Source organism: Zingiber officinale, chromosome 9A (assembly GCF_018446385.1).
Source record: "Zingiber officinale cultivar Zhangliang chromosome 9A, Zo_v1.1, whole genome shotgun sequence".
NCBI lineage: Eukaryota > Viridiplantae > Streptophyta > Magnoliopsida > Zingiberales > Zingiberaceae > Zingiber > Zingiber officinale.
In genome coordinates, this window is record NC_056002.1 from 121,565,039 (window position 1) to 121,592,588 (window position 27,550).

Consider the following 27,550-nt stretch of genomic DNA (forward strand, 5'->3'; position numbering starts at 1 on the left):
ACAACCGGGGAGGTTGTTAATCCAAGGAAGATGTCTCACTAGAATTTCTCCTTCAGGCAGAGAAGCCTCTTACAGCAATGACAACGCAAAAAGAAAGAAGCTAAACTACATCTGGAAGCGCACAAGTGTTGGAATTACAATTTCTGAGTTGTTGAAAAGCTTCTGGACCAAGGCTGTATTTATAGCCTTGGTTGGGGCGCCCTGGGGGGATAAAACTTTATTCCCAATGTTCAGATCGTGATTGACGCGATCTAGTCAAAAAGTCAACTCCAGGCGCTCAGAAGGGGTCCGGGCGCCCAGGACAGTTCCGGGCGCCTCGGCTGGGAAAGTCAACCCCGTTGACTTTTTCAACCCGGGTCTTCTGCTCTGGTTCTGTTCGCCTCAGACCGAGTCTTCCACTCGCTTGGGTGATCCTTGCCATCCGGAATAGGGCTCACCCGAACCCAACTTCCGGTCTTCTCGAGCAAGCTTCTGCTCTGGCTTCTCGTCCCTCGGAATCATCGTGTGCTTCCTTCTCGTTCGCTAGCGTACTCATTCGCAGTCTTCATCCCTCGGTCGCACCCCGTGCTGACCTTCTCGCTAGCTACGTCTCTTGCTCTCCGAGTAGTCTTCCACTTCGACTTCTCGTCCCTCGAAACCACCGCACGCTTCCTTCTCATCCGCCGGTGTACTATTTCGTAGTGCCTCGTCCCTCCGACGCACCGCGTGCCGTCCTTCTCGCTAACTGCGTCTTTTGCTCGACTACCTGTGCTCCTAAGCTCCTGCACACTTACACACAAGGTTAAAAACACACAGGACCTAACTTAACTTGTTGATCATACCAAAACAACCTTGGGGTTCCAACAGGGTTAGTCCAAGAAAATAAAAATAGATTTATCTTACAAAATAAAGTTAGCATAATTACGATAAGAGTAGCAGTAATTAGATCCTGTCTTCTCGAGATCAGGATCTAGTCAATGTCTTAGCTTAGATTTCCCAAATGGACCTAAGCTAGACTGAAGCCTTCAGTTCCCTCAACTGGGAACACATCCTCACTAGATCTCTCCTCTAGTTGCTTACCTCCACTTACCAACTGTAATAACTTGACTTGTCTTTGATCCACCAGGTCTTTCCGCAAGTTGTCAGGTCCTACGGACCCAACTGTACTTCGGCCAGTTGACAGATCCCGGGGACCTATTTGGACTTCACACCAATTATTGGGTCCCGCGGACCTAGCTGAATTTCAGCCTAGTGTTAGGTCCTCCAAATCCGTCGACTCCTACACACTTGGTTAAGTAATTAGATTACAAACACTCTAACATTAATCTATTTATCATTCATTAAAACCTAAGTTAGATCATTAGTGTAAATTACACAAATAATTTGACATTGAGAATGAGGCATTGATGATTCTCCCAGTTAACGATGAGGAATCTCGAACAATTGAGAAAGCTTTAAGATACTCAGTTAGAAAAGAATAGAAAGTTACAATGGATAAGGAAATAGAGTCAATGAGAAAAAAAATCAAGTTTGGGATTTAGTCGATCTTCCTCCTGACCGAAAGGTTATTGAGAATAAGTAGATTTTTAAATTAAAGAGGAAAACAGATAGATCGATTAATTGATACAAACCTTGTTTAGTTGTAAAAGAATAAACTCAAATAAGGGTATTGATTTTGAAGAAACATTCTCTCCAGTAATGAAGTTTGTATTAATACGTGTTATCCTAGCTATAGTAGAACAATTTGACATGGAATTAAATAAGATGGATGTAAAAATAGATTTTCTTAATGGTAATCTTGATAAAGAAATCTATATGCCACAGTCAGAATGTTACATTACTGAAAGCTAAGAGAATAGAGTATGTAGACTTAAGAAGTTTATATATGGGCTAAAACAAACATCAAGATAATGGAATATAAGATTTAATGAAGTTATTTTATCTTATAATTTTGAAATGATCAATGAGGATTATTATGTTTACCTAAGAAAGGAAAAATAAAAGTTTGTCATTTTATCATTATATGTTGATGATATGCTAATAGTTGTAAGTGACATAAAGTGTGTGATAGAAGTCAAATCATGACTTTCATCACAATTTGACATCATAGATATGAGAGAAGTTAAGTATATCTTAGGAGTGAAGATCATTAGAGACCGATTGAAAAGGCCTTTGAGTTTGTCTCAAGAAGTTGATATCAACTAAGATGTTACAACACTTTAATATGTCAGATTATAATATTGAACAGACACCTGTAACGAGAGGTACTATTATGAGCAAAAGTATGTATCTTAAGACTCCTGAGAAAATAGCTGAAATGAAAAAAAAACTATATGCCAGTGCAATTGGTAGTTTAATACACACTATGTTGTGTATTCATCCTGATACAAGCTATGCTGTTGGCTTAGTTAGTAATTTACAGTCAAACCTAGGATCGAGAAACTAGAAAGCAGTGAAGAGGATATTCAAATATTTCAAGGGGATAATGAATTATTGTTTCTGTTTTCAAGGATCATATATGAGCCTGAGTGGCTACACAAATGCAAATTGGGCAGGGAACCTTGATGACAGAAAATCCATATCTGCTATACCTTCTTGCTGAATGGTAGCGCCATCTCATGGAACAACAAGAAGCAGACTTGTGTAGTCCTGTTGACAATGGAAGCTAAGTATGTGGCTTGTGCAGTGGTTGTGCAAGAGGTTATCTGGTTAAGAAGGTTCTTGAAGCATTTGAAGATTGTTTAAGACAGTGGGAGTTCTGTTATAGTGTACTATGACAGTCAAACTGCTATTGCTTTTTCTAAAGATCCTAAATATCACAGCAAATATAAGCATTTAGAAATTAAATATAATTTTGTAAGGAATATTGTTGATAAGAAAAAGATAGTTCTTGATTACATCCGTACACATAATATGCTTGTCAATCCTTTTACTAAGTCATTGACGAAAGAGTCATTTCAAGGATATGTGAAGTCTTTGGGACTTCGAAGAATTAGCTTATTATAAAGACATTCAGATAAATAAAAATATCATGATCTATTCAGTGTATATGTCTTTGTTACATTTGAATAAAGTCTCGATAAGCATATTGGCAAATTGAGATTGGTCCACTCACATGGATAGTCATATCTATTTATTAAGTATAAATAGAGATAAGACCATTGCTTATGAGACAACTTATGTAGCTATGAATAGAGATATACCCATAAGTTAAAGTTGTCTTAATAATTATATTAAGATGAGATCATTTATGTAATGATTGGAGTAAATGAACCCACCATTTACTGAATCTGCTTAGAGCGAGATTAGAATTCATATATTGAATTCAGGATTAGATATTAAGTATGTCAAGATCGAAATCTATACGATGTTAAATGTTTATGAAAAACATACGCTCTTTTTAGTAAAAAGAATAACATTATAACATCTGATTCATACCATATGTACTATGGCGATAAGAAGGATAGTAGAAGAATGAATCTCTGTTTCTCTACTATGTGAGATCCTTGAGATTACAAGTTAATCTCAAACTTATCTTAAGTGATTATTTAGTGTTGGGTTGTAAGGTTGCAAACAAAGTCCCACATTGAAAATACATGGGAAAGATCATAGATTTATAATAGAAAGATATCTCCATTAGTATGAGACATTTTGGGCAGAGTCCAAGAGCAAAATTATGAGGGCTTAAGCCTAAAGTGGACAATATCATATCATTGTGGAGATATCTAAATTTCTTTTTAATCATACAATTAGTATTAGAGCCCGGACTACTAAAAGGTTTAACCGCCAATGTGCATAAGAGCTATGATCTAATTGAGTCTAAATAGAATATTGACCTCGAATAAAGGAAGTGGAGGCTCTCATGTTAGAATCAAGAGGACCAAATACCAGGTAGGAAGTCCTAATTACGACTAGGCAAGGAAGTCCTGATAGGTCGGATGGACTGAGAGGCAAGAAGACTTGGTGGGTCGAGGATCAGATGTGGGAAACCGGTCGTTCGTTTGAGGGAGGGATTGTTGGGTTGAAAGGTTGCAAACAAAGTCCCATATTAAAAAATATGGGAAAGACCATACATTTATAAGGGAAAGATATCTCCATTTGTATGATGCCTTTTGGGCAGAGCCCAAGAGCAAAATCACGAGGGCTTAGATCCAAAGTGGATAATATCATACCACTATGGAGATATCTAAATCCCTTTTTGATCCTATATTTGGCTGTTTACTTGAAGTTCTAATCAGTATCTGCTACTTTAGCATGTTTCCTATTGGCTATGGGTGATTCGATCTATGGAGCATAACTAAAAAAGCGACTGATTGAAATGAATAGATTCTAGCTAAAAAGAAATATTAAGATTGATTTACATCTTTGGCAATTATTCACTAGTACTAGTTATATTTTTGTTCAATACATAAAATGTAAATGTAAATAATTGTGTTGATTGGAGATGTTGAACATGCTCTTGACATGATAGTCATAATGAGAGATTAGAAATGTTCATATTGATGTAAATAATTTAATCTGGGGTAAAGGTAAGTTATTGATGTCTCTGATTTGTTCTATAGAACAGTTATGTAAAGTGTAATAATTTTCTTATCAATAATTACTTAGTGTGTTTGCTGTGACACGAATCATTTTCCCTAAAGTATGAATTAAATGTTCTTATTTGGTCTTCATAACTAATCAATATTATGCTCTGATCTTGGTGACTGACGGTCTCTATTCTTGATGATCTTTGTGATGATTTACTTTTGTAGTTTAACTTAAATGAATGAGAGATGTTAACGTTACTGACATTACTGTTGCTTACACTAACGTAATCCCATTAGTATTGCATTATTGCTGCGTGCAATAACGTAGACGATTAAATCTTGCCGTTGTTTTATTGTTTTGTTCAAGTTATAAAAGAAGGAAGATGAGACTATGGATGAAAACAGAGCCGACCCTGGGCTAGGGCTACCAGGGCCCCCGCCCAGGGCCCAAAAATACTAAGGGCCCAAAAACACCAAAGCTATATATATATATATATATATATATATATATATATATATAAACATTTTTATTCTAAAATCTATTTGTTCTCTCTCGTGTTTCTCATCGCCGAAGCCGTCTTCGAACTCCAAAGCCCTACCCTAGCTCTCTAGACGCTCACTCACGACGATTCTCCTCGGCCGCCATCCTCACCAACCCGGCATCTCCAGTGCCTTTAACCTCACCATCGAGAGGACAACCCATATCGTTAGGGCCTACGACGTCAGCAACCTCAACGACTGCTCCTCCGGTTAGTAATTTCTCTGATCAATTAGGGCAACCGTGACCAGATCTCGATTCTTCGCCTAGTTAATTAGGATTTTGTTGTTTATACGATTGTGCAATCGATTATGGTTTTTAGTGATTGCAATTACTTCTTTGATGGTTGAATATGCAGGTCCATCATCATCCTGCACACTTCCTCCTCCCCTACTTCAGGTACTTAGATTTTACCAAAATTTTAACTTTTGTTTTTCAATTCAAATCGAAATTATGCTTATTATTACAAGAAGATGATTTCTACTTCTTCTTCTTCTTCGATACTTATATTTTTCCAAAATTTCTACTTTTTCAAATTGAATAGAAATTGTTCTTATTATCACAAGCAGATGACTTTTTCTTCTTATTCTTGTTGTTACAAAGTAAAATATTGTAGTTGGTCAGACCATTGAAATTGTTGCATTTCTTCTTATTCTTCTTCAGTAGACTCCTGATTAAGAAAAACAAGTAGATAGCAATAATTTGTTAAACACAAGAAGTTGAAATTCTACCTTAGAACTTAGTCAAGTTTGTTGAACTAGAATTATGGTCGAACACATCTCCTGACTTGATCAAAGTATCTGGAAGTCAAATCAATAGCTTGACATGGTGGACAATATGTGTAATATGTGGAATTGAGGATACCAATATACACAAGAAAACAATAGGCATGGAGAGAATAACATGACCAAATTTTTTGGTTCGTACAAAAAATAATCTTAAAATTTATTTTTGAGAAGCAAAAGTTGAAAAAAAAAATAAATAATATCTTTAGGTGGTTCATACTATTCTAGTTCTCTATGTTTACTTGTTGTTTGCAAGAATAACAAAAAAAAACACACAAAAAAGGATACACCACATGGAGATACTGTTCTCTAGACTCACTAGAACATTTCTCTAGGTTCCCTCGACGTGACGAAGCTCCCTGCAACGAAACTCCCTGTGACATCAAGTACATTTCTTGCTAATATGAAGAACCCTCATGTTGCACTTTCTTAAGTACATTTTCTATTATAACGTTTAGTGTTATAAACTGAACTCTATGATTGATTAATTTAGTTGCATATGTATTTTGCATATTCTTGAATCCTGCGAATAACTTAATTCTTTTATATTTTATGTATCCTTTGCAAGGTTGTTTTTAGCTTCATTATTGTAAACATTTTAATTCCAATCTCTTCTTTGGGTCTACAGATTCCCAAAGGATACACAACCTGGACTTCTAAGAGCACAAAATCCTACAAAGAAACTGATCCAATTGGGGGTGCAGTTCATCTTCATGGACAAATAGTCAAGGATTCGATGGAAAATCTAAAGATCAAGGGGTATGTCTGAAAGCTATGTTGGGGATGCAATGTTTTCAATTAATAGATTTTAGGCTAATTTGATGATTCAATTTATGTTGACAATTTAGTTACTTGAGTATCAAATCAAGAATCAGTTTGGTTGATGCATTATTTAAGATTCAGAGATTCATAGATTTGGCTTGATTTGATGATGATTTATGTTCTTCATTTGTTCTTTCGATTTGGATTTATATATCCTTCGTGGGTGTTCTTGATTTTCAGTCATTTTATTTAAATGTAAGCTACTTATACTTACATAGAGTATCGCATCGTGGATCGTATATGCTTTTCATAAGATTTCTTTGTTAGGTAGAGAATTTTTCTTTAAAATTGGAGCATAATTTATAATTTCGCCCGGTATCTTTAAATAACAAGGACCGGCTTTGGATGAAAAGATCACTATGAGTTATTTATATATTTAGTTTATGATTCATAGTTTTTAGATGCTACACCTCGTACATTTGTGGTGTTCGAAACATTCACCATGTTGGGATATCCATCACGATTTATTTGTACTAGTGATTGGTTAAAAATTTTTGCGGGGTTCTGAGAACATAATTCCTGAATTAAAAAAAAAGAAACGTCAATGAAGTATAGATGCGAGGCCGGCTTTCTCAAAGGCCCAATTTAATAATTAGGCCCAATCTGTCAATCCCGGCTATTTAATTAAAGGCGGCACCGATCCGTACCCTCGGGCCCCGCACCCGTTCTCGCGCAAAACCACCGAACCGACCAATAGCCATGGCGAAGGGCCGGAAGAAGGACGCCGCCGTCCGCGGCGTGGATGACGACGGAGGAGCCGCCTCTTCCCAGTCGGTGAACGCGGAGGTGGGATTCGCCAAGCTCCAGGGCGAGGACTTCGAGTACTACATGCAGACCTACTCCATCATTCTGGGTCGCAACAGCAAGACGTCGGAGGTGGACGTCGATCTCGCCTCACTCGGCGGCGGCATGAACATATCCCGCCACCATGCCCGCATTTTCTACGACTTTATCCGCCGCCGCTTCGCCCTCGAGGTCCTGGGTAAGAATGGGTGCTTGGTCGAGGGCGTCCTCTACATCCCCGGCACGCCGCCCGTCAAGCTCGATTCCCAAGATCTCCTCCAGATGGGGGAAAAACAGTTTTACTTTCTCCTTCCTACCCGATCCCTATTTGGCGGTGAAACTGCTCCCGTTACTCGCCAGCTGTCAGGGGCCGCTCTCGCGGGGTGCGCGGACCTCGTGGATCCTCGTGGAGGTGGGATTCCCGTGCTTAACGATGAAGATGGCAGCTACGATGACGACGATGCAAATGAGGAGGAGGAGGAGGAGGAGGAGGAGGAGGAAGAGGAAGAGGAAGCGGAAGAGGAGGATGATGTTAGGGAATCGATTGTTCGCAATGATGGAAAGCGACTGAGAGGATTTTCAGAGGATGAACCGGAGGAAGCTCATCGTAGGACAAGCAACGAAAAGCCATCGCGTCGTCCAGGTACTTCTCTTACACATCCTCCAACAAAACGCTTATTTTATGTCAGTTATTTTCTTGCATCAGTAACGACTATGAAGGTCTATATTAAATTGAGGTTGAATTTTCCCTTAGAAAATTGAAAAAAAAATGTAAGTTTTTTTAGACCTGTATATTGTAGGAAGTGCATTTTTAACTTGTGGAGCATTGACTTGTTTTCTGTATTTTGGCATTATGAAATCTTAAGATTAATGCATGTTAATTCGTACATTTCGTTTCTTTCTTTTTTGGAAACGAAGGAGAGAGAACCAAATTGTTCACCGGGGAAAAGCATTAAGTAATAGTAGCAAGTGAATAAGTAAGCTTGCAGAACACCGAGTGAAAATGTAGAAGAGTGAGCACAAGTCTGAAATCTAGCCTAGAAGCTTGGAAGTTAATGCTAGTTGCCTGGGCAGGAGATGACCAGCTAAATGGCGTTTTGAGATCTACTTTCAAGAGCTCGGGGGCTCCAGGAAAACGTGACAGTGCTGTAGAACCACAAAACCCAGCCCAAGAGTGCACGCTGAAGATGCAATGCCGTAACATGCACACTCTGCCAGAAAATTGCAGCAGTGCAAAACTGAACACGATGTCGGTTCAATTGACAAGCAACCCAATTATTCAGCTGCTTAAAGGCTCAAGAGAACTGCTTGAAGAATCCTGGAGGAATCCAAGAAACAGATAGGTGCAACAGATGGAGCTAGCATTGGCACAGTTCAAAATAGCCTGGTTGTTTTAAATGAAACAGGGAGTCATTTCTAGCTGTCCAGATGGTATAAAGCCATGCTTGCACAAGAAGTATTGAATACCCTTAAGGCTCTCAGTCTAGGAGACTAGCAACACTTTTCCATTTCTTCAATGAGGCCTCCCCTACCATCTCCTTGTCAAATGGAAAGGATCTGAAGTCAACCAGCAAACACATAATTGAAGAAGAGCAGTAAGTTCGACTCCTCAACTAGGTGGCACAAGATATAATTCAACTTGAGTTCAAATCTCTCAAACCCTTTGCAAAGCAGATCTTTGGTAGTAATCCTGGTTTGGAGAGCTCCATACGATGGTAGCAAAAGGTGGAATCCACCACCCCAGCGACCTCATATGTGTTAGTACCCCATGGTTGTTTTGATGTGGTCAACCAAGTTCAGTTAGGTCCTGTTGTATTTGATCCTTGTGTCTAAGTGTGCAGGAGCTGAGAAACACAAGAAGTTGAGTGAAAGACGCAGCTAGTGAGAAGGATGACACAGGCAAGAGCGGCTCGGTGTATCCGAGAGCCGAGATGCTACGGAAGAGTACACCGGTGGACGAGAAGGACGTGTGCGACGTTAGAGGGACGAGAAGCCGGGGAGGAAGTCTGCTCGAGGAGAAGGCCGGAAGATGGGTCCGGGTGAGCCCAATTCCGGATGGACGACATCACCAGGCGATCGGAGCAACGAAAGAGCCAACACGGAGCTGCGGAGCTGCTGGAGGCGCCCTCAATGTGGTTGGAGGCGCCTCCGCACCTTTTTGTGGGAAGACACCTTCAACAGGGTTAAAGGCGCTTTCAACCACCCATGGAAGGCGGCTTTAACCCTTTGAAGGCGCCTTAGATTGGGCAAAATGTAACCGTTAGCAAAGATAAAGTCTTATCTTCCCTTGCCTCGTTGGAGGCACCTTCTAGCCTCAGATATCCAGGAGCTATAAAAGGACCCCCTGGACGTAGGAAATATTCAATAACTCAAGTATTCATTTCCTAGCTTATTCCTGAACATTCAAAGAGTGTAAGAGGCTTCTCCGTCTTCAACAAAGGAGATTTTTAGTGCTTTCTTTTATCTTGGATTAATAACCATCTAGGTTGTAACCAAGTAACTCTTTTGCCTCTTTTTTTTTTTTTTTTAAGTTGTTCATTTAATTTGTTCTTATAACTGTGCTACTAATTAGAGTTCGAAGTCGAGAAAAGTTTGTAATTGTTATACATGCAATTCATCCCCCTTTTGCTAGCCTCCAAGGGACCAACAATATGGTCCGCCCCACGACCATTTGTGAGGAGGTAAATCGGAAAGTTATAGTTGGCCAGTGCGGGGAGGGTTTTTTTTTCTCGGCTTTGCCGAGATTCGAACCCTTGCCCTATAGTAGCAACTTTGCTCTGTACTAACCAACTTAACCCTGCCCTGGGGGCATTGGAGAGCTCCATACGAGCCATGACATTATGTGGACATTTTTAGGATCATGATAAATCATATCAAGTTGGCAAAGAGGGCCCATTCTACTAGAGGACATCAAACTATAAGTGGAATGCATTGGGAAACTCTGATCACAAGGCCTTCACAATGAAGATGTAGAGAGGCTTGAATTATAGCAGATCCGAGAAGCTATAAAGAAAAGCTCCTTCTTGTTGAAGATTAATCAGTCTTGAGTGAGATAGACAGAATAGCATATTTGAGAAGTCCAGGCACCTGATATGGACTGTGAAAAATTGCTATTTTATTTGATGGGGTTCTAATGGTATCTTTAAAACCTTGAATCGTATGCCTTGTGACAAACCGTCATGAAGTTGAGTATCTTTTAGACTTTGAATGGATAAAATACCACACAAAAGTATGCCTTTAGAAAGAAATGAACTTAGGGGATCTAGCTTTTGACAATTCGTAAGGGGTCTGATTGCTACTTTTAAAAGTTGCATGATTGAGACTGAAACATGAAGGAATACTTCCATTCCACAAGCTTTGAATAAGGCAACAAAGTAGCATGACATTACCATGTCTGTGAGTTCTATTTTACTTTATTCCACATTTTGGATTGAGAGTATGGTGCAGTAACCGCATGTACAATACCATAATTTTGACAAAAACTGATAATAAAGTAGAGAATTTTTTACTTTTCAATCTAATTGAGTTTTTGTCCGAACTTAATAAACAACGAATTGATCTAAAACTTCATCTTAAGAAGATGCTAGAAGATCTGAATAACGGAATTTAGTACAACTATCAATAAACAAAAACAGTGACAAAGTAATGATTACCATTTGTTTATAGAATTTTATAGAGTCACAGACATGTTTTTGGACTATATACAAACTTAAGAGTTTCTCACCACAGATTACATGAAATTTTAATATTTTGCTTCAACACAAACTTCACATTCAGATAACAAACTAGAATTTAACTGAGGTATCAAATTTAATTTCATCATTTGCCTAATTCTGTCATTACATGTCATAGCCGCTCATGCCACAATTGCAACACATTTATGGAAGTAAAACAACAGTTATAGTATCATTTGATTCATTACACTACTTTCCTTTGATTATAACTACCTTCATTGGATCCTATGACACACTTAAATTTTTAATATCCTTTTGAACTGAGAGAGACTCTGTAACTAATATTTTAAGATTTCTTGACACAAAAGATGTATCATTCAAAGTAGAGATTTTCCCATATCTTATCTTGCTTTGTAGTGCCATCATCTAGAATTACACATCACTTGTGTCGTGAGACCATAATCATGAAAATTGACTAAGTCCATCCATTTGGAACAAAATAGTTTGAATTACAACCTCCGTCAGTTCCAGTTTACTCACTGACTGGGAATGAAACAAATATTGAATCCATTGGCTTTGTTACTTTTGTGAAGAGTTGATTGAACAGACCAAGTCTTTAAAAACTAGCTCATTTTCGACAGAGATTAGCTGAAGGTTCAAAATGCTCTTTCTTCAAGGAAGATGTAAATGAGCAATTTATCCTTTTCCTTGGATAAATTTTAGACTTATAAATGGTATGCAGCTTTTTTTAGTTTGTCATTCTTGATAATCTGACAATATCATATTTATTGTAATTGATATTTATTTTAATATTTTTAATTTTAGTTGAATTATTGTGATAGTATTTTTTTCCATATTATTATTTATCATTACCATAGTTATCCAAAATATTTGAATAGTATTTATGATAAGTCAAAATATATAGCAATATAGAAAATTTTCATTTTTACTATGAGAAATATTTAATTTTCTAAACTTTATAAGTATATATGTAAAAGTTCCTGCATAGTAAATATGCAATCGATCAATTAATCTTGGTTGGTCTGACCAGTGAACTTGACTGGATCAATTCTTGTATTGACATGTGGTTTAACTAATTGTTCCACTAATTCAATTAGTGGACTAGTGACCTAGAGCTTGGCTAGGTTGATCTCTATTTTGGGTTTTCATAAATATGTTGCAACATTGAAAAACAGGATGACTTAAACATGTTTGAATTATAATTTCCTCTTTCAAACGACCATTCTCAACTAGAAGGGGTGGTTAGGTGGAGATAAGGTTGAGGTTGAGGAAGGGGAGCTTTGGCGCAACGGTAAAGTTGTTGCCATGTGACCAAAAGGTCACGGGTTCGAATCCTGGAAACAACCTCTTGCAAAAAGCAGGGTAAGGTTGCGTACAATGGATCTTTCCCCGGGACCCCGCATGGCGGGAGCTTCGTACATCGGGCTGGCCTTTATGATTTATTTTCCTGAAATTATCACAGAAGGATGTCTGTTTCTTGTATTTACATCAGACTTGAGCTTGAATTTTTTTGCCTTTAGGACTTGGTATTAGGATTATTGTTTTGATGAGACTTTCTGGTTTTTGTTGTCGTTGGTTTTGGATTTTTTTTGTTTTTGTACTAGGTTAACCTTTACCAGATTTCTAGCACTTTTTTGCCTTTATGTTGCTTGTGTGTTCTTATCGAGTTGAGGCCTTGGGAAAATGTTATTTCTTGTTTATGAAGGAAGCCTTAAACCACACCAGCCTGAGAAGGAATAGTATATCTATGACATTGCAATTTATTTTTTTTTTGGAAAATTAGTGTCATTTATTTGGACTTTTCTAGTAATTTCTTAGAATTCATGAAATTGTTCATTGATAGATAGGTAATGGTTTATCATCTCCCATGCAACACTTAAGAAAAGAAGCATTAAACTTTTCAATGCCATTGTATTAATGAAAATATCATTGATACAAATGTGATGCTTGCATTGAAAGTCAATCTTTTGGAAGTTTTATAAATAGGATGGCTAGTTTCTGAATACTTTTCACGTAGAGTTTTCATTGAACATTTCAATAGGATTCTCATCAGGAACAAATGATTTGGAAGGAGCTTGCGATCTAGGGTGGCAAGTGGAAATTTTATTTGGAATTTACCAATACATGAAGCTGACAACAGCTTTATGTTTAGACATAAGAGAGGTTCATCTCTATGGTGTTTAAAGGCACCCATGAACATAAGAAGAAAAAAGAGTTATTTTTCTGCAGTAGTTTGAAGCAAATTCAAGAATATAAATTTAATCAAAAATTAACAAGAACCCATGCTTTATGGATGGGATGCTAGGACTTATAAAAAGTTAATGTAACAAAGATGAGAATGATAAAATGTTTGTGTGGAGTTAATACAAATGATAAACAAAATACTAATTTGTAAGTGTATTTAGGTGTGTAGCTCTTTTAGAAGATAAAGCAAGAGGTAGTATGAGATGGTATGGACATATTTAAAGATGACTAATTTATTTGATAGTCCGAAGAGTTAAAATCTATTAGAGTGAAAATTGTAGGGGTACAACGAGATTAAAGTACATTAGTCAATACAACAAACTTTTATCCCACTAAGTGGGGTCGACCAAAGTAACATTGGTCAATATAAAAATATTTTAATTTGAATATATTTTAGTGATATGACATTGCATAAAGCTAATAGTGAAATAAGATTCATGTAGCTAATCCCTTGGTATAGATATGTCTTGTTATTGATGATGATAATATAATTAAGGTTAATGTCTTTTTGCAAATAAAGGATGATTTTTTTTGACATAACTTATCAAATAATATCAATGTACAATTCATCATTATCTAACAATTGTATAATTTTCCGATTATCAAATTTAGGGTAACATAGACCACATATCCTAAGACATTTAACAATTATATCATAAACCATAATGTTATAAAATTCAAATTATATTTAAATAATTAAAAAAAGTTTAATACATAAATTTAGCACAACCCTTATTTCTTTTAAAAAATCTAGCACAACTTTTCATTTTTTCTTCTTCTAATTTTGCATAATATTTAGGGTTTATGTTAGCATCTAGCATCTACCGATCTAGATTTTGTGAAAAATGCATATTTGACATCCACATAGCACTTTCCTAACCACTAAGTTGCACATTAGACTTCCTATATGCATCGGTCTAGTTTGATCTAGATTGCCACTTCGTTTTTAAAATTAACACAATTAGTTTAAGTTTCTGAAAAAATGTAGCACAATATTTCAAATACAAACTCATATATTTAAGAGCAATATAGAACTCTATTACACAATAGCTAATGTGATTTAAGATGGCATGATCAAAACACATTAGACAAAAAAGAAACAAAACACTACAAATACATTTTATTTCTTCCACAGCCAATCATGTGCACAATAAGTTTCATGATCAATGATGAACAAATGAGACTAATTGTTAAGATCATCTCTTTAGCCAGATTGACACTATGTGAATGGACACTTAGTCTTTTAATTTCTACCTTTTCACTACTTTAGTCTTTTAAGTTTTATCAGTCAGATTTTCGTCTCAAGTTTTGATGAATACTGCATATCACCTCTAGTGTCCATTCACACATGGCATCTCGTCAATCTAGTTGAAGTAGTACGATCATATCTTATGGACACCATAGAAACCATCTCCAAAGCTTTGATGGCTAGAGGTATGTGACAATAAGATAGCTATGGAGTTTCAGTTGACTTAACACAATGTTTAAGATTATAATAAAAAACATATCAAATCAAGCAATGTAGGAATGACAAAATTTCACACAATGTGAAAAACACTAAAACAACTAGCTTCTCTTCTTTTTTAGCTCTCCCACCTTATTTAACCTCAACCATGTACTATGTATTATATTTTTAGGACCTTATATCAATTGTGCTAGATTTAATAGAACTTATATTGGTCGTGCTAGATGTAATAAAATTTACATACAGACAGATCTTGCTTAAACCGATCAATGTTATATAAGCAGCCTAGTGTGCAACTTTTGGGTTGACAATGTGCTACGTCGATGCTAGAGCAACATTTTAATTGAAACTGAAAGGAATGATGTTGGATGCTAGATTGTAACGCAAAACCTAAGATGTGCTAAATTAGAGAAATATGAAGGGTGTGCTAGATTTAATAAAAATGTTAAAAGTTATGCTATATTTAAAACAATGACAATATCTAACAATTTTTTTTTTACAAACAACTATACCAAAAAATCTAATATAATGTTGGCTTTAATATTAATGATGGCAATATTCTACTATGTAATCAAATGATGAAACAAATAATATTCTGTAAAAGTTCCTGGAAAACCCCTAAGGGGGTGTTTGGTTGGGGGTTGTCGTTGATAACCTTGGTAGCTTATCAATACAAATCTTGTTTGGTTTAGATAATGAGTGATTCCCGGTAATAAGCGATTCCCGTCATGTCAGCAAAGTTAGCATGCAACTTGGAATTGCATTACCTTCGAAATATAAGGTTTTGGACGATTCCGAGGTTATCATTTTTTTTTTCCAAAATTACCCTTCACAATCCTCTCCCGTCTCTCCTTTTTGCCCGAAGCCATCGAAATAGAACATAATTAATTTTGTTTTCATTCGTCTTTGACGCTGCTGCCAGAACCACCTTCCTCGTTGGCCGATGCTGCGCGTCGGCCGTCCGACCCAACACTGAACAGAGCAAGGAAAATAGCTGCCCTGTCCGGAATAGCAACCTTTGTTGTTCTCGTTGGTGCAAGGGAGTAGCAGGTCGGCTAGAGCAACTCTTCGGCCGGAGGGAACAGGGAACAATAGCAAGGTTGCTGCCTCCTATGGTCGGAATAGGCCTTGACGGGAGCAGTCGGCTTGGACGGCAAGTAAGGCTAGCCAACAACCTTCTTTGTTCGGAGCAGCAAGCTCTGCTGGTCGTCTACACATGGTGGAGCAGTAGCCTTCTTCGTTGGTCGGTGAGATCAACAACTTGATAAGTTGGTCGGCGGAGTCGAGGAGGAGCAGTAGCTTCTTTAGAAAGCTCTTCTTTGGCCGGGGGCTAGAAGAGGGCAGCCCTTTCCTTTCCCTAGTGTTGGGTGGCGACGACAACCACGGCTGGCGTGGCTGGTCGGCGGCGACAAGAAGAAAAAGGGGAAGCCCCTTTTCCTTGCTCTGTTCAGCAGCGGCAACGAAGAGGGGGAGAAGAGAAGTCACGGAAGAGAAGAGACAAAAAGGTTTTTATTCAATTAAATTAATTCAAATGGTCAATGGGTAAATTAGTAAATGTAAAACTAAGTGGTTGCATAACTTAAGTTGAACCAAACACCTAATAGGTTATGTTTTATTCCCCATAACCTTGGTTATGTGATTATCTGGTAATCACATAACTAAGGTTATGCATGATAACATGAACCAAACACACCCTAAGAGTAAGAGGCACTCCAATTTTGATTTTGCTGCCTTTGTACTTAGAGGTGCAACCGGCAAAAATGTTTGACAAGCTAGTATGCTGCTAAGAAATCTTGATCAACTCTTTACTTTTTGCCCAACATAATGAACAAGATTGTGAAAAACTTCTGTAGAAGAGAGCAATGTTTTAAATATAGTATGAATTTGTTCTCATAATACTCTGATTTTATTTATAGAGGAGGACATTAGGATTTAAGATTGGATGACCAGTCCATTGGTAATTTTATATGGTTGTTGCCTAAAACACAGCTTAACGATGGCATTAAAAGTACAAAATTTTTGAATGATTTTGAATTGCTAAACATGTAGCATTTTAATAAAATAAATGAATTCTTACTAAAGTTAAATACTATTAATTTATGAGATAAGTTTTTCCTTGAAAAGGGTGATTATCAATAAAGCATCAAACATATTATATAATTCGTTTGTCCCTTTTTATTTTTTGATATTACAGTGATCTCATCACCTTATATTATAATCAGATACAAAAGCTGAGAGAAGGTCAAGAGCTGATAGGGAGGCAGATAATCAGCGACTCCTTGTGTTGGAAGAAAAAGAGGTCATAACTTCTGTAACGACAGTGCTCTCTGATCTTTGTGGGCCTGGTGAATGGGTGTCCGTGGAGAACCTTCACACGGAGGTTTGATATTTGAATCTTCCATCAAATTCATTGGTTTCTGAAGTTTTGATTTGAATTATTAAAGTATTCTTCTTCTGTGTGAAGAGACTCTAGCATGCACAAGTTACTGTTATCTAATTGCTGATCCACTAAATAGCAGAGAAAAAGTGAATTTAATCATTGCTGCCGTCCTCCTCGTTAATTCTTTAATATAATAAAGCCAATGATAAGGCATGCTTTGTATTTTCTTGGGTTACCATTGAAGCAAATTTAAAGAAGTCTGCCACTTGGAAGTTGCAATCAAGCACCCTACAATTCTACTATTCTATACACTTAACTTGATCTCAGTGAATCTTTGTTTCGGTCCATTATTTGCAGCGCTAGATGAAAGTATATAATGCGTTAACAATACTTCACAGAACATGAAGTTGTTGCATCATTATGTCATGTCGGATGAGATAGTTGGAGTGCTGTCATCAAATCTATACATAGTATACATGTTGTGACCCATGTCAGAAAGTGCTAAATAGGAAAAATGGTCTGCTATAAAAAGAAAAGGATTCTTAAAGATATCCTTTTTCTTGTCTTTGATATAGAGATCACTTGCCTTCTTCTAACTGTTTTGATGAAAATATGTTTGTACACCATCTGAACACTCATCTCTTCTTGCCAGATATCGTAACCTGTCACATCTTTTTGATGTCGTTTTATGACATGATCGCAGCTGCTGGAAGAGTTTGGCAATTTGTGGCATCACAGCAGGGTAAGAAGATATCTCACATCCGAGGAATGGCCAACCACTGAAACCAATGGAAAACCCTGGCATGGCCTTCTGTTGCTGCTGCGAAAATATCCACAGCACTTTGTTATCAACAAGTCCAAGGGAAGATCTGCATCAGAGTTCATTTCTCTAGTTTCTTTGATCTCCTGATCCACTCCATCCATTTTCATATAGACACAACTCAACGAATGCATCCCAAAACAAAAACATAATGGCGCATGGATCTCTTTTTGTACATGGCTCTTGGGACCCAAGTGATGGGGATTCTTTAAAACATTTTACAGCCTTTTATGTTGTTTTTACCATTCCATTTTTTTTTCAGTAATAGTTTTTGACATTATAAGGACATTTTATTTATAGTGATGCAAGATGAGGCAAACAGTTAACTCTTTGTAGAAAGCTTTATTTCTGTATGCAGACTAGAACTGACTCACTTTAGTTAATTCGTCAATGACCAAATAGACTATTACATGAGAGATTATTTTTGTCAGAGAATCGATAATTGCTTTTAGCTGGAGGAAGTGTTTGTGCCATTGTTGAATCAAGATGCCATTGATGAAATAATTAAAAGAATTTGTTTATTTTTCTCAGGTCAATTCCATTTAGATAAGAAAAAAAATCAATTTAAGATTTTAATTTGGAACTATAATTACCGGAAGGATATTATTCGTTATGGAGCTTTTCATAGTCCGCATCCACTGCGACAGTGCGAGAACCGTGTTTTGTTGCGCACCACCGTCTCATCGAACACGCCCTTGGATTTATATCGGTCGCACACTGAACTCTCTCTGATCGCGCTCGATTGCAGGTCACCCCTCGACCTCGTGAAATCCGCCGCCGTTCATTTTTAGATCATCTCCTTTCCCTTTGCATTCATAATCCCCCCGAACCCATGCGGCGTCTCTGCTTTGCCTTCCCGTCGCGCCTAGGTTTCGGGCGGAAGAAGCTGATCCCGGCGGCGAGGTCGCTTCTCCTACCGTCCTCCCTCCCTCTCCTATAACCACTATCGTAGATCAGTTCCGGAAGGATTCGCGACTTTAAGACGGCGCGAGATTTGGTGGTGGGGATGGTGTTAGACACGGGAAAGTCGATAAATTGGCGGTGAAGAGCTGGCGGAGGGTCGCTGGTGGTTAGAGATGTTGAAGACCGGTTCTAATGCTCGCGATAGAAGTGGGGCAGCGAACGCTAACCCTAACCCTAAAACGAGTGCAGCGTTTGAGCCTAACTCGAAGGCTTCTTCCAAGATTCCTTTGCCAATCTCTGGCAGCAAAAAGAGGTTGGATAGCACATCGACCTCGGCGCTTCCTAGCAAGGAGGCTCATTTTAACGACAAGCCTACTCTAGGTGCATTTAGTTTGCTCTTCTTTTTCTGTCCAATTCTTGGTTGTAGATTTTGTCAATAGAAAATTCTTGATTTGGGAACTATATTTCATTGGGAAAAAGTCTGAAATTAGTTCTTATTACATTCTGTCTTTGATGGTTATTTAGCTTGATTAGCATCCGATAGAAAAGAGTGACCCACCAAATTTCTATTACATCAGGTCCGGTTTGGTAACCTATGACAATCAATTTACCTGTGTATGAAATCCTAAATGATTCCGTTGGTACCTGTTAGCCATGAATTTAGATTTATCAAGAACTTATTGTTTCATGTATTTTCCTTTCTCTTAGATTGCTGAATAAATCAAAATGTGAAGCTGGAGACAACATTCTGATAATAGTGTATAGTAATGGCACAAAAAGAATATGGGAACTGAGACAGTTCCTGCAGAAATTGATGGCTCCATCTGATGGTTTATAAACATGGTAGATTCTTTTAAATGTGATTTATCCAGTGCAGTGTATGAGATCAAGTAGAGCTACTAGTTAATGTTAATTATATATAATGCAATATTCGATAAGTAGAGCTACAACTCAGTACTACTGGGAATTTACAACTTCTCAAGGTTAGTCCTAAATCCATTTTTATCCTCTTCTTTTCTGGATGTAAAGTTGACTATCAGGCTTTTGTATGGCAGAATATGTTGACTTGTTTGGATGAGTAACAAAGCCATAGGGCTCTGTGAGCCTGTTTTTGATGTTGCAAATGTCTATGCAACAATTTCTGTGGTCTTCATATGCACACGTGGATGAACATATAAATAATTCACAGATTCATATCTGCTCCACATAACTATGTGATTGCTACCCATTCACATTTTCTTTCTAATGCTATCATGATGTCAATTTTTTAAAGCCAATTCACCTTTTAAGTATTAGCCATTGTTTAATATCCTCTCGCATATTGATGCCATATCCTAAGCACATAGTATTACTATTATGGTTTCTAGATATGCCTAAGTGCATGCATATGGTTTACACACTAATGGGTATATGACCATTTGTATAATTAGAACAATTTCAAGAACATGAGCTTGGCTTTTGAGATGGGTGATTTAGTTGTATTTTCATGCAATTACGCTTAACAATCAAGTTAATGTAACATTTTTCAAGCTTTAAAGAATCTAGGAGCAAGATTTAAAATCTTTGTCTGGAACTTCGGGATTTGCCATCATTCTGATGCATGGTACCAGTGATATAGGAGGTTGAAGGAGGAAAAAGATAAAGCAAAAGGAGACATTGATTGTGCTGAGTGATATCAAGTTTCGGAAATTTATCAGAATGATATGTTTCGATCATTTTCCATGGGACAGTACAAGATTTCAAATTATGTCTAGGAGCTTGCATATTTTATTGCCATATAGAGTAGATCCCTTTGTTGGAACATGGGTAGCAATGAATTGTGGTCAATATTTGACTGATTTATTACTCACCCCATAATCAAGAAGCAACCTCACCACTCAAATTTCAAGCTGCCTCTATCTAGTTGGGTATCAGGCCTCTCAAGTAGAGACTGTTTGAACTCAAATTAAAGCATCTAATTTTCTGTTCCTTTGATTCATCCAAAAAGATACTTTAAAAGTGAAATAATAACAAAAAGCAAGTCACGGGATGGCTAAAATATCATTGATAAATCTTTAACGTGGTTTAACTAATTTTTTATTTAATATCGGCACCATTAAATCTGCCAAGAGAAGAACTCTTATAAGTAACAATTGGGAGGATATCTTATATAATAACCAAATCAATCAAGCGGGCTATAAGATTAACAATTGACCAAAGTTGGTGGCACTTGGAACGTGTGTTATATACTATAACAATAACCACAACTAAGCCTTATATTTATGTATTTTATTATATTATATAGAAGTGTGCTCATAGTTTGCTCATTTTATTTGGAATCCAAAGTCAACCTGAGGACCAGATTTCCTCATTGTGACCTGAAAACTTATCCAAGTACAAAAATAACTTGATTTTTCATTTCATTGTTGTAGCGAACTAATTGTTTATAATTTAAGAGTCACACTAGTGTCAGAAAAACTTGGCCAAGCTCTTGATTTTTCCTCATTGCTTCTGTTTGGTGCAGTCAATAATTCTGCAGGCTGTGTTATAGCAACTTCTGTTGTCCAACTCAAGCTTTTTTTTGCCATCCACTTTACCAAATACCTGATTTTTTCCCCTGTATCTTCATTCATTGTTATTTATATAGTTCCAAGTTACCACATTTTAAATTTGTTTTTTTATTTTAATTATTCATGTCTTGAGATGCTATATGATCTCAAAATCCGAAGGGGATGCACAAGAATGTTACAACAAATGCAAGGGATGCCTTGTTTCAGATTCATGTGGGAATACTAAGAAATTTTCAAACCAAAAATATTCTTCATGAAGTGCTTCTCTTTTTTCATTTTTATAATTTCTAAAAAATTATGGGTTAGATGCTTCTATTTCTTTCTTGTTAGCTCAAACTTTGAATTCTTAGTTCAGCAAGTCCTCGTCTATTAGCTATTTTAAGTTTTCTAATGTAATTGTGTTGAACTCTCTGAAACAGGGAGTGAAGAAACTGATCTTAGCACTTCAGAAGGAGAAGATTCATCATGGATTACCTGGTTTTGTGGGTTGAGAGGTAATGAGTTACTCTGTGAAGTTGATGAGGACTACATACAAGATGATTTCAACTTATGCGGCCTTCAAGGACTAATTCCGTTTTATGATTATGCCTTAGACATGATATTGGACAATGACTCACTAAGTGGTATGATCTTTCACAAAGTTTTGTTACTTTCATATGGCCATTTGCAATTGATCTTCTTAAATTGATATACTGATATTATACTTTTTCGCCGTAAATGCTGTGGTAACTTCAATTGATTTAGTTCTCCTTGTCCCTATTATATTTTTCAGGTGATATTGATAGTGAAGAGCATAGTGAGATTGAATCTGCTGCTGAACAACTCTATGGTCTCATACATGCTCGTTATATTGTAACCAGCAGAGGACTAAATGCAATGGTGAAATAGATTTTTTTGCTCTTATCTATTTGTGAAAGCTTGTAGAAGTGAATATTAACAATGCAATGGTGAAATAGATAATCTTGTTATGGAAGTGCTAATATCATCTGATTTTGCAGCATGAGAAGTACAAAAAAGCAGATTTTGGGTGTTGTCCACGATTTTTTTGTGAGGGACAACCATGTTTACCAGTGGGTACATCTGATATTCCTCACAATGGATCTGTAAAGATCTACTGCCCTAAATGTGAAGATATTTATCTTCCAAGATGCAAATACCAGAGTAGTATCCTTCATCTTATATTCCATTTCATTTGTCTTTTTTCTGGTAGAATTTACAGAAAACTTCTCTGTATTCATTGACCCACCTATTATGAGAGAATTAACATTTAGGCTTTCAAAAACTATCCACAAGCAAATTGCCATATTGTTGCATCCTTACTTACTGTGAGCTTTCCTTCGACAAGTTTGTGATGGACTTGAAATAGTTAATTTCAGGGATGATTTGAGGAAGTGCATAAAAGTGTACATTATGTTTTCCTTATGTTAAATATTTAAGGACTTAAAAAAAATCCAGAATTGTTTGATTGAGAAAAGAACTGCTTACAGTGTGCTTCTAGAAACATCCAACAATACATGACTGAAAATACTCCTCACGCTTTTGGTACCAAGTTAGGGCAAGATAGCATGATGAAGTTGGTTATGAATTGGATGTACCAGACATAAGACTTAAAGTTGGTCCATAAGATATATTTTTGTATAGGCTACTTTATATAGTTGCATTCTGTAATTTCTTTTTATTTTTGTAGATTTATCCGGTAGGGAGATTACTGATGATAGATAATATAGATGGTGAAGCTACCAAATATTTTGTCTTGATTTTGTTTGCAAACTGGATTGTATTGCATGTGTATTGTGGCATCTGGTAGAATTTGCATTTTGGTACTCCACACTGAATCAAGAATTGGTACAATAGCATATTTCAATTTTCATGTACTAGGAGAAAATTACTTAGCATATTAAGCTCAAATTTTTTTTTTTTTGCATTTTCTTATATTTTTAATACATATACCTGTCTTGTTTTCCAAGCAACATTAGATTCTGGTTTTATACATAAGAGAGTGCTCATTTATCAAATTATTGTATATTTCTTTAATTCTGAAAAGACATTGACGGTGCATGCATTGGCACAACTTTTCCTCACCTGTTTCTGATGACATTCCCTTCAGCAAAACCATCAGCTTCAGTTCAGCAATACGTGCCAAAGGTTTTTGGTTTTAAATTGCACAAGGATTCTACATGATCCTCCCACTTTCTAATCTTGGTAGTAGAGATTTCAAGCACGTTTGCATTGGCAGAGAAGAGGGTAGTGTCTCATGGTAACTGTCTTTGACGAATATTGATGTAACCTAGCAGGATTTGCTTTTCATCGGCGAGTTCGTTGGATTCATTGTGTAGGAAGGGCGTTCATGAATGCTCTCTTTTTATGGCTTCCTCGCAAACACTAAATTTTTAACGCTGATGTCTCTTACCCTACAAGTGTCTCAGACTCACCTTGCCATAGTTGTGCTGTTTGTTGGTTCGTTTAAAGAATTACTCGTGTTTTCTCTGTGCTAATTTCTGTCTGTTCTACTTATTTACGGCACTTACATTTTAATATGCATCGAGTGAGATATGGGTAGCATGATTATTATCATTGCGTACATTGGCACAACTTTTCCTCACCTGTTCCTTTTCATTTCCTGATCGATGTCTCCAATTGTTATCACAAAAATTATCTTTTATTTTTTATCTCTGAATTTTTGTCTGTAGTCTGGATTACACCATGCAGTACGTAACAAGTTCCTATACATTTAAAAAAAATAACTCATTGAAGTTCTACTCGAAGCTAGTTGTTTATATTGTTTTAAAAATATTTGAATTCCATCCTCATCAACTACTATGTCGTGCCTACGAGGCCGGACCGCTGGACTGGAAGGAAGTCCGTTGGGTACTTGGGTTGGTCACCACCGTCATACTACGCCGGACGCACCTGGACGAGGCTGTCCCCTTGAGTCCCATTTTCGTTTTAAGGGTAATCGTGTCGATCCAGGGCAATTTTTTTTTTTTTTTTTTGTCGAGACAGAACATCTAGGTGGCTGCGCGAACGGCGGTTGTATATTTTAAACAGGAGGGTACGATGAATGGCGGGCAGCGCCGCAGTGTGCAGGCTGCCCGGACTGCCCTGGATTGGTTGGAGCCTCGCTTCTATAAATTGGAGCGTTGCGTTGGATTAACGCAGTTTGCTGCTCTGGCTCATTAAGGTTTTTTTTTCCTCTTCTTTTGCTTTGTTTTTTTTTCCTTAATAAAAATATGAATTGAATTAATATGCAATCGACAGAGTGTTATCGCTGATCTTTCAAATTATCAATGGATCTATGCATTATCTCTCACACCCACGTTATCGTTTCTGTCATATTTTGTTTAGATTTTTTGTTTTTTAGATCTGTGGATGTCGATCTGATAATCTCTTATTTGTTTCGGATTCTAACTCTCTCTCTCTCTCTCTTTTACATTTTTTAAAATGTTATTTTGTTCCGATCATCGATGTGTTTGCTATTCCATGTTGCAAAAAGCGGGTCCCGCCGCCCAGCGGCCCCCTCACTCCTGCCCCACGAGTATGAGAGGGAGTAAATCACGATGAATATGAGCCCGGCGATGACATGGCGGTCGAAGGTGTTTAGCACGGACAGATATTGATGTTATCGCAATTGCTGCCGCAGACCTTCGACCTCCTGACCCATGTTGCAAGAATACCATGTCATAACCGGTTGATCCCGCCCGTGGGGGCAATGTGTTTGCTATTCCAGATCTGAAGGAGAGAGCTCCAAGAATCAAGCGGAAGAAATGGCGTCGAACTATGTGATCAAGGAGGAGAGTTACGATTATCACCCCAAACACCACCAGCACCAGGCGCCGTCGCCGCGGGGAGTAGTGCGGCGGAGCTCGTCCTCGAGCTCCTCCTCCTGCTGCAGCCAGGGCGTCGCCGGCTTCGCGGCGCCGAAATGCGTGTGCGCTCCGGCCACCCACGCTGGTTCCTTCAAGTGTCGTCTCCACAGGACCAACCCCCAGGGCTACAAACCGCTCTCCCCCACCACGATCCCCGCGCCACGGCTCTCAGGAGCCACCGCCGCCGCAGCCCCCGCCGCCCCCGCCGTGGAGGCTTAGTGACTCACTCCGTCCATGCATGGATCTAGCGATTCCCGATGTGTTCCGCCAATGCTCACCCTATCCTTATCCCCGCTGATTCCCCTTCTTTATGTCTGATTGGGGGGATCAGAAGGCTAAGTGTTAAAAAGTGGTGTGAAATCCCCATGTTACTACTTGCTTGTGAGATCTACTTCCTGTTGAATCTGTTCTTGTAAATATGATCCTATTTTATTTTTTTCATTTTTTTTATTGAAAAAAACATCTTAATGTGATCCTTGTCTTATTTTATTTGGATAATCATACTTGACTCATTGGGTGATTTGTATTCCTTAGGTTTGTGAGCGGTTGACTAAAGTAATCGTGTGTCTTCTCATCAAACTTGCTGAAATGTGTTCTTTCATCAAGCCCGTTCAGTGATGCTGACGATCAAGTTTGCTTTAGACAGCTGTTAGTAAGATGGTGGCTTTGGATCAAATAATGGTTGCCCTCACAGGCGCGCCAGGTTGATACTCGGATGTACCCCGTCCCCGTGTCACGGTAAAATATTCGAATTATTATTTAAGTATTCATGCTTTAATTTTCAGTTATAATATATTTGTAAAATTTTTTTTTAAGTATGAAATGTAAATAAAAGATATTGGATTTCTGGACTAGTTGTTACATGAGCTTTCTGATTGACCTTGTTGGTCGATGGAAAATTTTCATGAAATCAGACCGATCACCTCAAAGATAATCAATGATGTTAATTGAGTTTATCATTTTTATTTTTTGGACTGATACTCGGATGGTAAAATTACTAAAGTTTAAATCCTTTGAAATTTATTTCCTTAAGAATAAGTTTCTTCCACCTCGAAGGCTAATTGTTATCGTGATTAACTATCCTTCTATAAGCCCTGGGATAGATCGTGGAAGGCCATTTGGGTGACAGTTATCACCTTGGGTCACACATTGGATCAAATAATGATAATCTTATCTTAATGAGAAAAAAAATATAAATGAATCAACAACAACAATTAAATTTTATCTCACTAGGTGGAGTGACTATATGGATCCTTTTATGTCATTAAACTCTATCTCTTACTATATCATTATCTATATTTAAATTTTTTATCTTGTTTTATTTTGCTAACCAAGTCTTTTTTAGTCTTTCTCTTCCTCATTTGATATGCGTGTATGCTATAGTTTCACATCGCCTAAGTAGAGCATTTATTGATTGTCTAAGTATATGTCTGTACTATTTTAAATATATTTTTCAGAATTTTCCCTCAATAGATATAATTCTTACTTTCTCTCTAATATTCTAATTTCTTATTCAGTCCATTCTCATATGTCTACACATCTACCTTAATATCTTTATCTCTGCAACTCTTATCTTCTGCTCATGTGCTAAAGTTATAGTCCAACGTTCAGCTCCATATAACATAACAGGTCTAATTCTGGTATTGTAGAACATTCCTTTAAATTTTAGATGTACTTTACGATCACATAAAACATCCGAAGCTTTCCTTCATTTTAACAATCATACTTGAATTCTATGTAGGATATCTCTCTCAATCCCTCCATTGTTTTGTAAAAATGATTTTAAATATTTAAAACTCTCAATTCTGGGCAACTCATTCTCTTTTATTTTTAGCAATTGTCTCATTACATCTAATATTACTAAACTTAAATTTTATATATTCCGTCTTTATTCTATTAAGTCTAAAACTTTTCCCTTCTAGTGTTTTTCGTCAAAATTCTAGTTTGACATTTACTTTTTCACATATTTCATCTATCAAAATAATATCATCTGTAAACAACACACACTATGGTATTGTGTCTTGAATGTGTAGTGAGTTTGTCCATAATTAGTGTAAAAAGATAGGGACTTAGAGTCGATCCATGATGTACCATATATTTATTAGAAATGCTTTAGTTACTACGTCTGAAGTCTTTACTTTGGTCGTTATATACTCGTACATATTCTTAATTAGTTCAATATATGTTATGCT

The 27,550-nt window shown here is 37.2% G+C and overlaps 2 protein-coding genes and 1 long non-coding RNA gene across 7 annotated transcripts; all 3 read left to right on the top strand.

The window, feature by feature from the left end:
- The first annotated feature begins 7,310 nt into the window (after positions 1-7,310).
- On the top strand, positions 7,311-18,403 carry LOC122021991 (FHA domain-containing protein FHA2-like). 3 transcript variants are annotated; one of them, XR_006122742.1, is made up of 3 exons: positions 7,311-8,079; positions 8,511-9,193; positions 9,278-9,871. XR_006122742.1 is itself a non-coding variant. In XM_042580183.1 (3 exons), exons 1-3 carry the CDS (start codon positions 7,353-7,355, stop codon positions 18,128-18,130), a joined length of 1,092 nt encoding a protein of 363 aa, XP_042436117.1. In that variant the 5' UTR covers positions 7,311-7,352; the 3' UTR covers positions 18,131-18,403. The 3 variants fall into 3 exon arrangements, 2 of the variants coding, with proteins under 2 accessions (XP_042436117.1, XP_042436118.1); XM_042580183.1 differs by lacking the exons at positions 8,511-9,193; positions 9,278-9,871 and adding exons at positions 17,063-17,220; positions 17,924-18,403; XM_042580184.1 differs by lacking the exons at positions 8,511-9,193; positions 9,278-9,871 and adding exons at positions 17,063-17,220; positions 17,873-18,065.
- Positions 18,404-18,736: 333 nt separating this feature from the next.
- On the top strand, positions 18,737-24,054 carry LOC122019908 (casein kinase II subunit beta-1-like). Of its 3 annotated transcripts, XM_042577527.1 has the most exons (6): positions 18,737-19,324; positions 21,912-21,986; positions 22,086-22,115; positions 22,265-22,371; positions 22,491-22,656; positions 23,537-24,054. In XM_042577527.1, exons 1-6 carry the CDS (start codon positions 19,117-19,119, stop codon positions 23,671-23,673), a joined length of 723 nt encoding a protein of 240 aa, XP_042433461.1. In that variant the 5' UTR covers positions 18,737-19,116; the 3' UTR covers positions 23,674-24,054. The 3 variants fall into 3 exon arrangements, with proteins under 3 accessions (XP_042433461.1, XP_042433460.1, XP_042433462.1); XM_042577526.1 differs by having other exon boundaries at positions 18,746-19,324; positions 21,912-22,115; XM_042577528.1 differs by lacking the exon at positions 18,737-19,324 and adding an exon at positions 19,553-19,786 and having other exon boundaries at positions 21,912-22,115.
- An 83-nt stretch (positions 24,055-24,137) lies between these two features.
- On the top strand, positions 24,138-26,268 carry LOC122019909. Its single transcript, XR_006122067.1, has 2 exons — positions 24,138-24,673; positions 25,893-26,268. It is a non-coding gene; the product is annotated as an uncharacterized LOC122019909 (long non-coding RNA).
- Positions 26,269-27,550: the final 1,282 nt, after the last annotated feature.

Coding starts and splice junctions, on each gene's coding strand:
- LOC122021991 (XM_042580183.1), top strand. CDS start 7,353: ATGGCGAAGGGCCGGAAGAAGGACGCCGCCGTCCGCGGCGTGGATGAC. Junction 8,080..17,062: donor AAAGCCATCGCGTCGTCCAG/GTACTTCTCTTA, acceptor TATTATAATCAG/ATACAAAAGCTGAGAGAAGG. Junction 17,221..17,923: donor TGGAGAACCTTCACACGGAG/GTTTGATATTTG, acceptor ACATGATCGCAG/CTGCTGGAAGAGTTTGGCAA.
- LOC122019908 (XM_042577526.1), top strand. CDS start 19,117: ATGTTGAAGACCGGTTCTAATGCTCGCGATAGAAGTGGGGCAGCGAAC. Junction 22,372..22,490: donor GCAGAGGACTAAATGCAATG/GTGAAATAGATT, acceptor CTGATTTTGCAG/CATGAGAAGTACAAAAAAGC. Junction 22,657..23,536: donor AAGATGCAAATACCAGAGTA/GTATCCTTCATC, acceptor AATTCTGAAAAG/ACATTGACGGTGCATGCATT.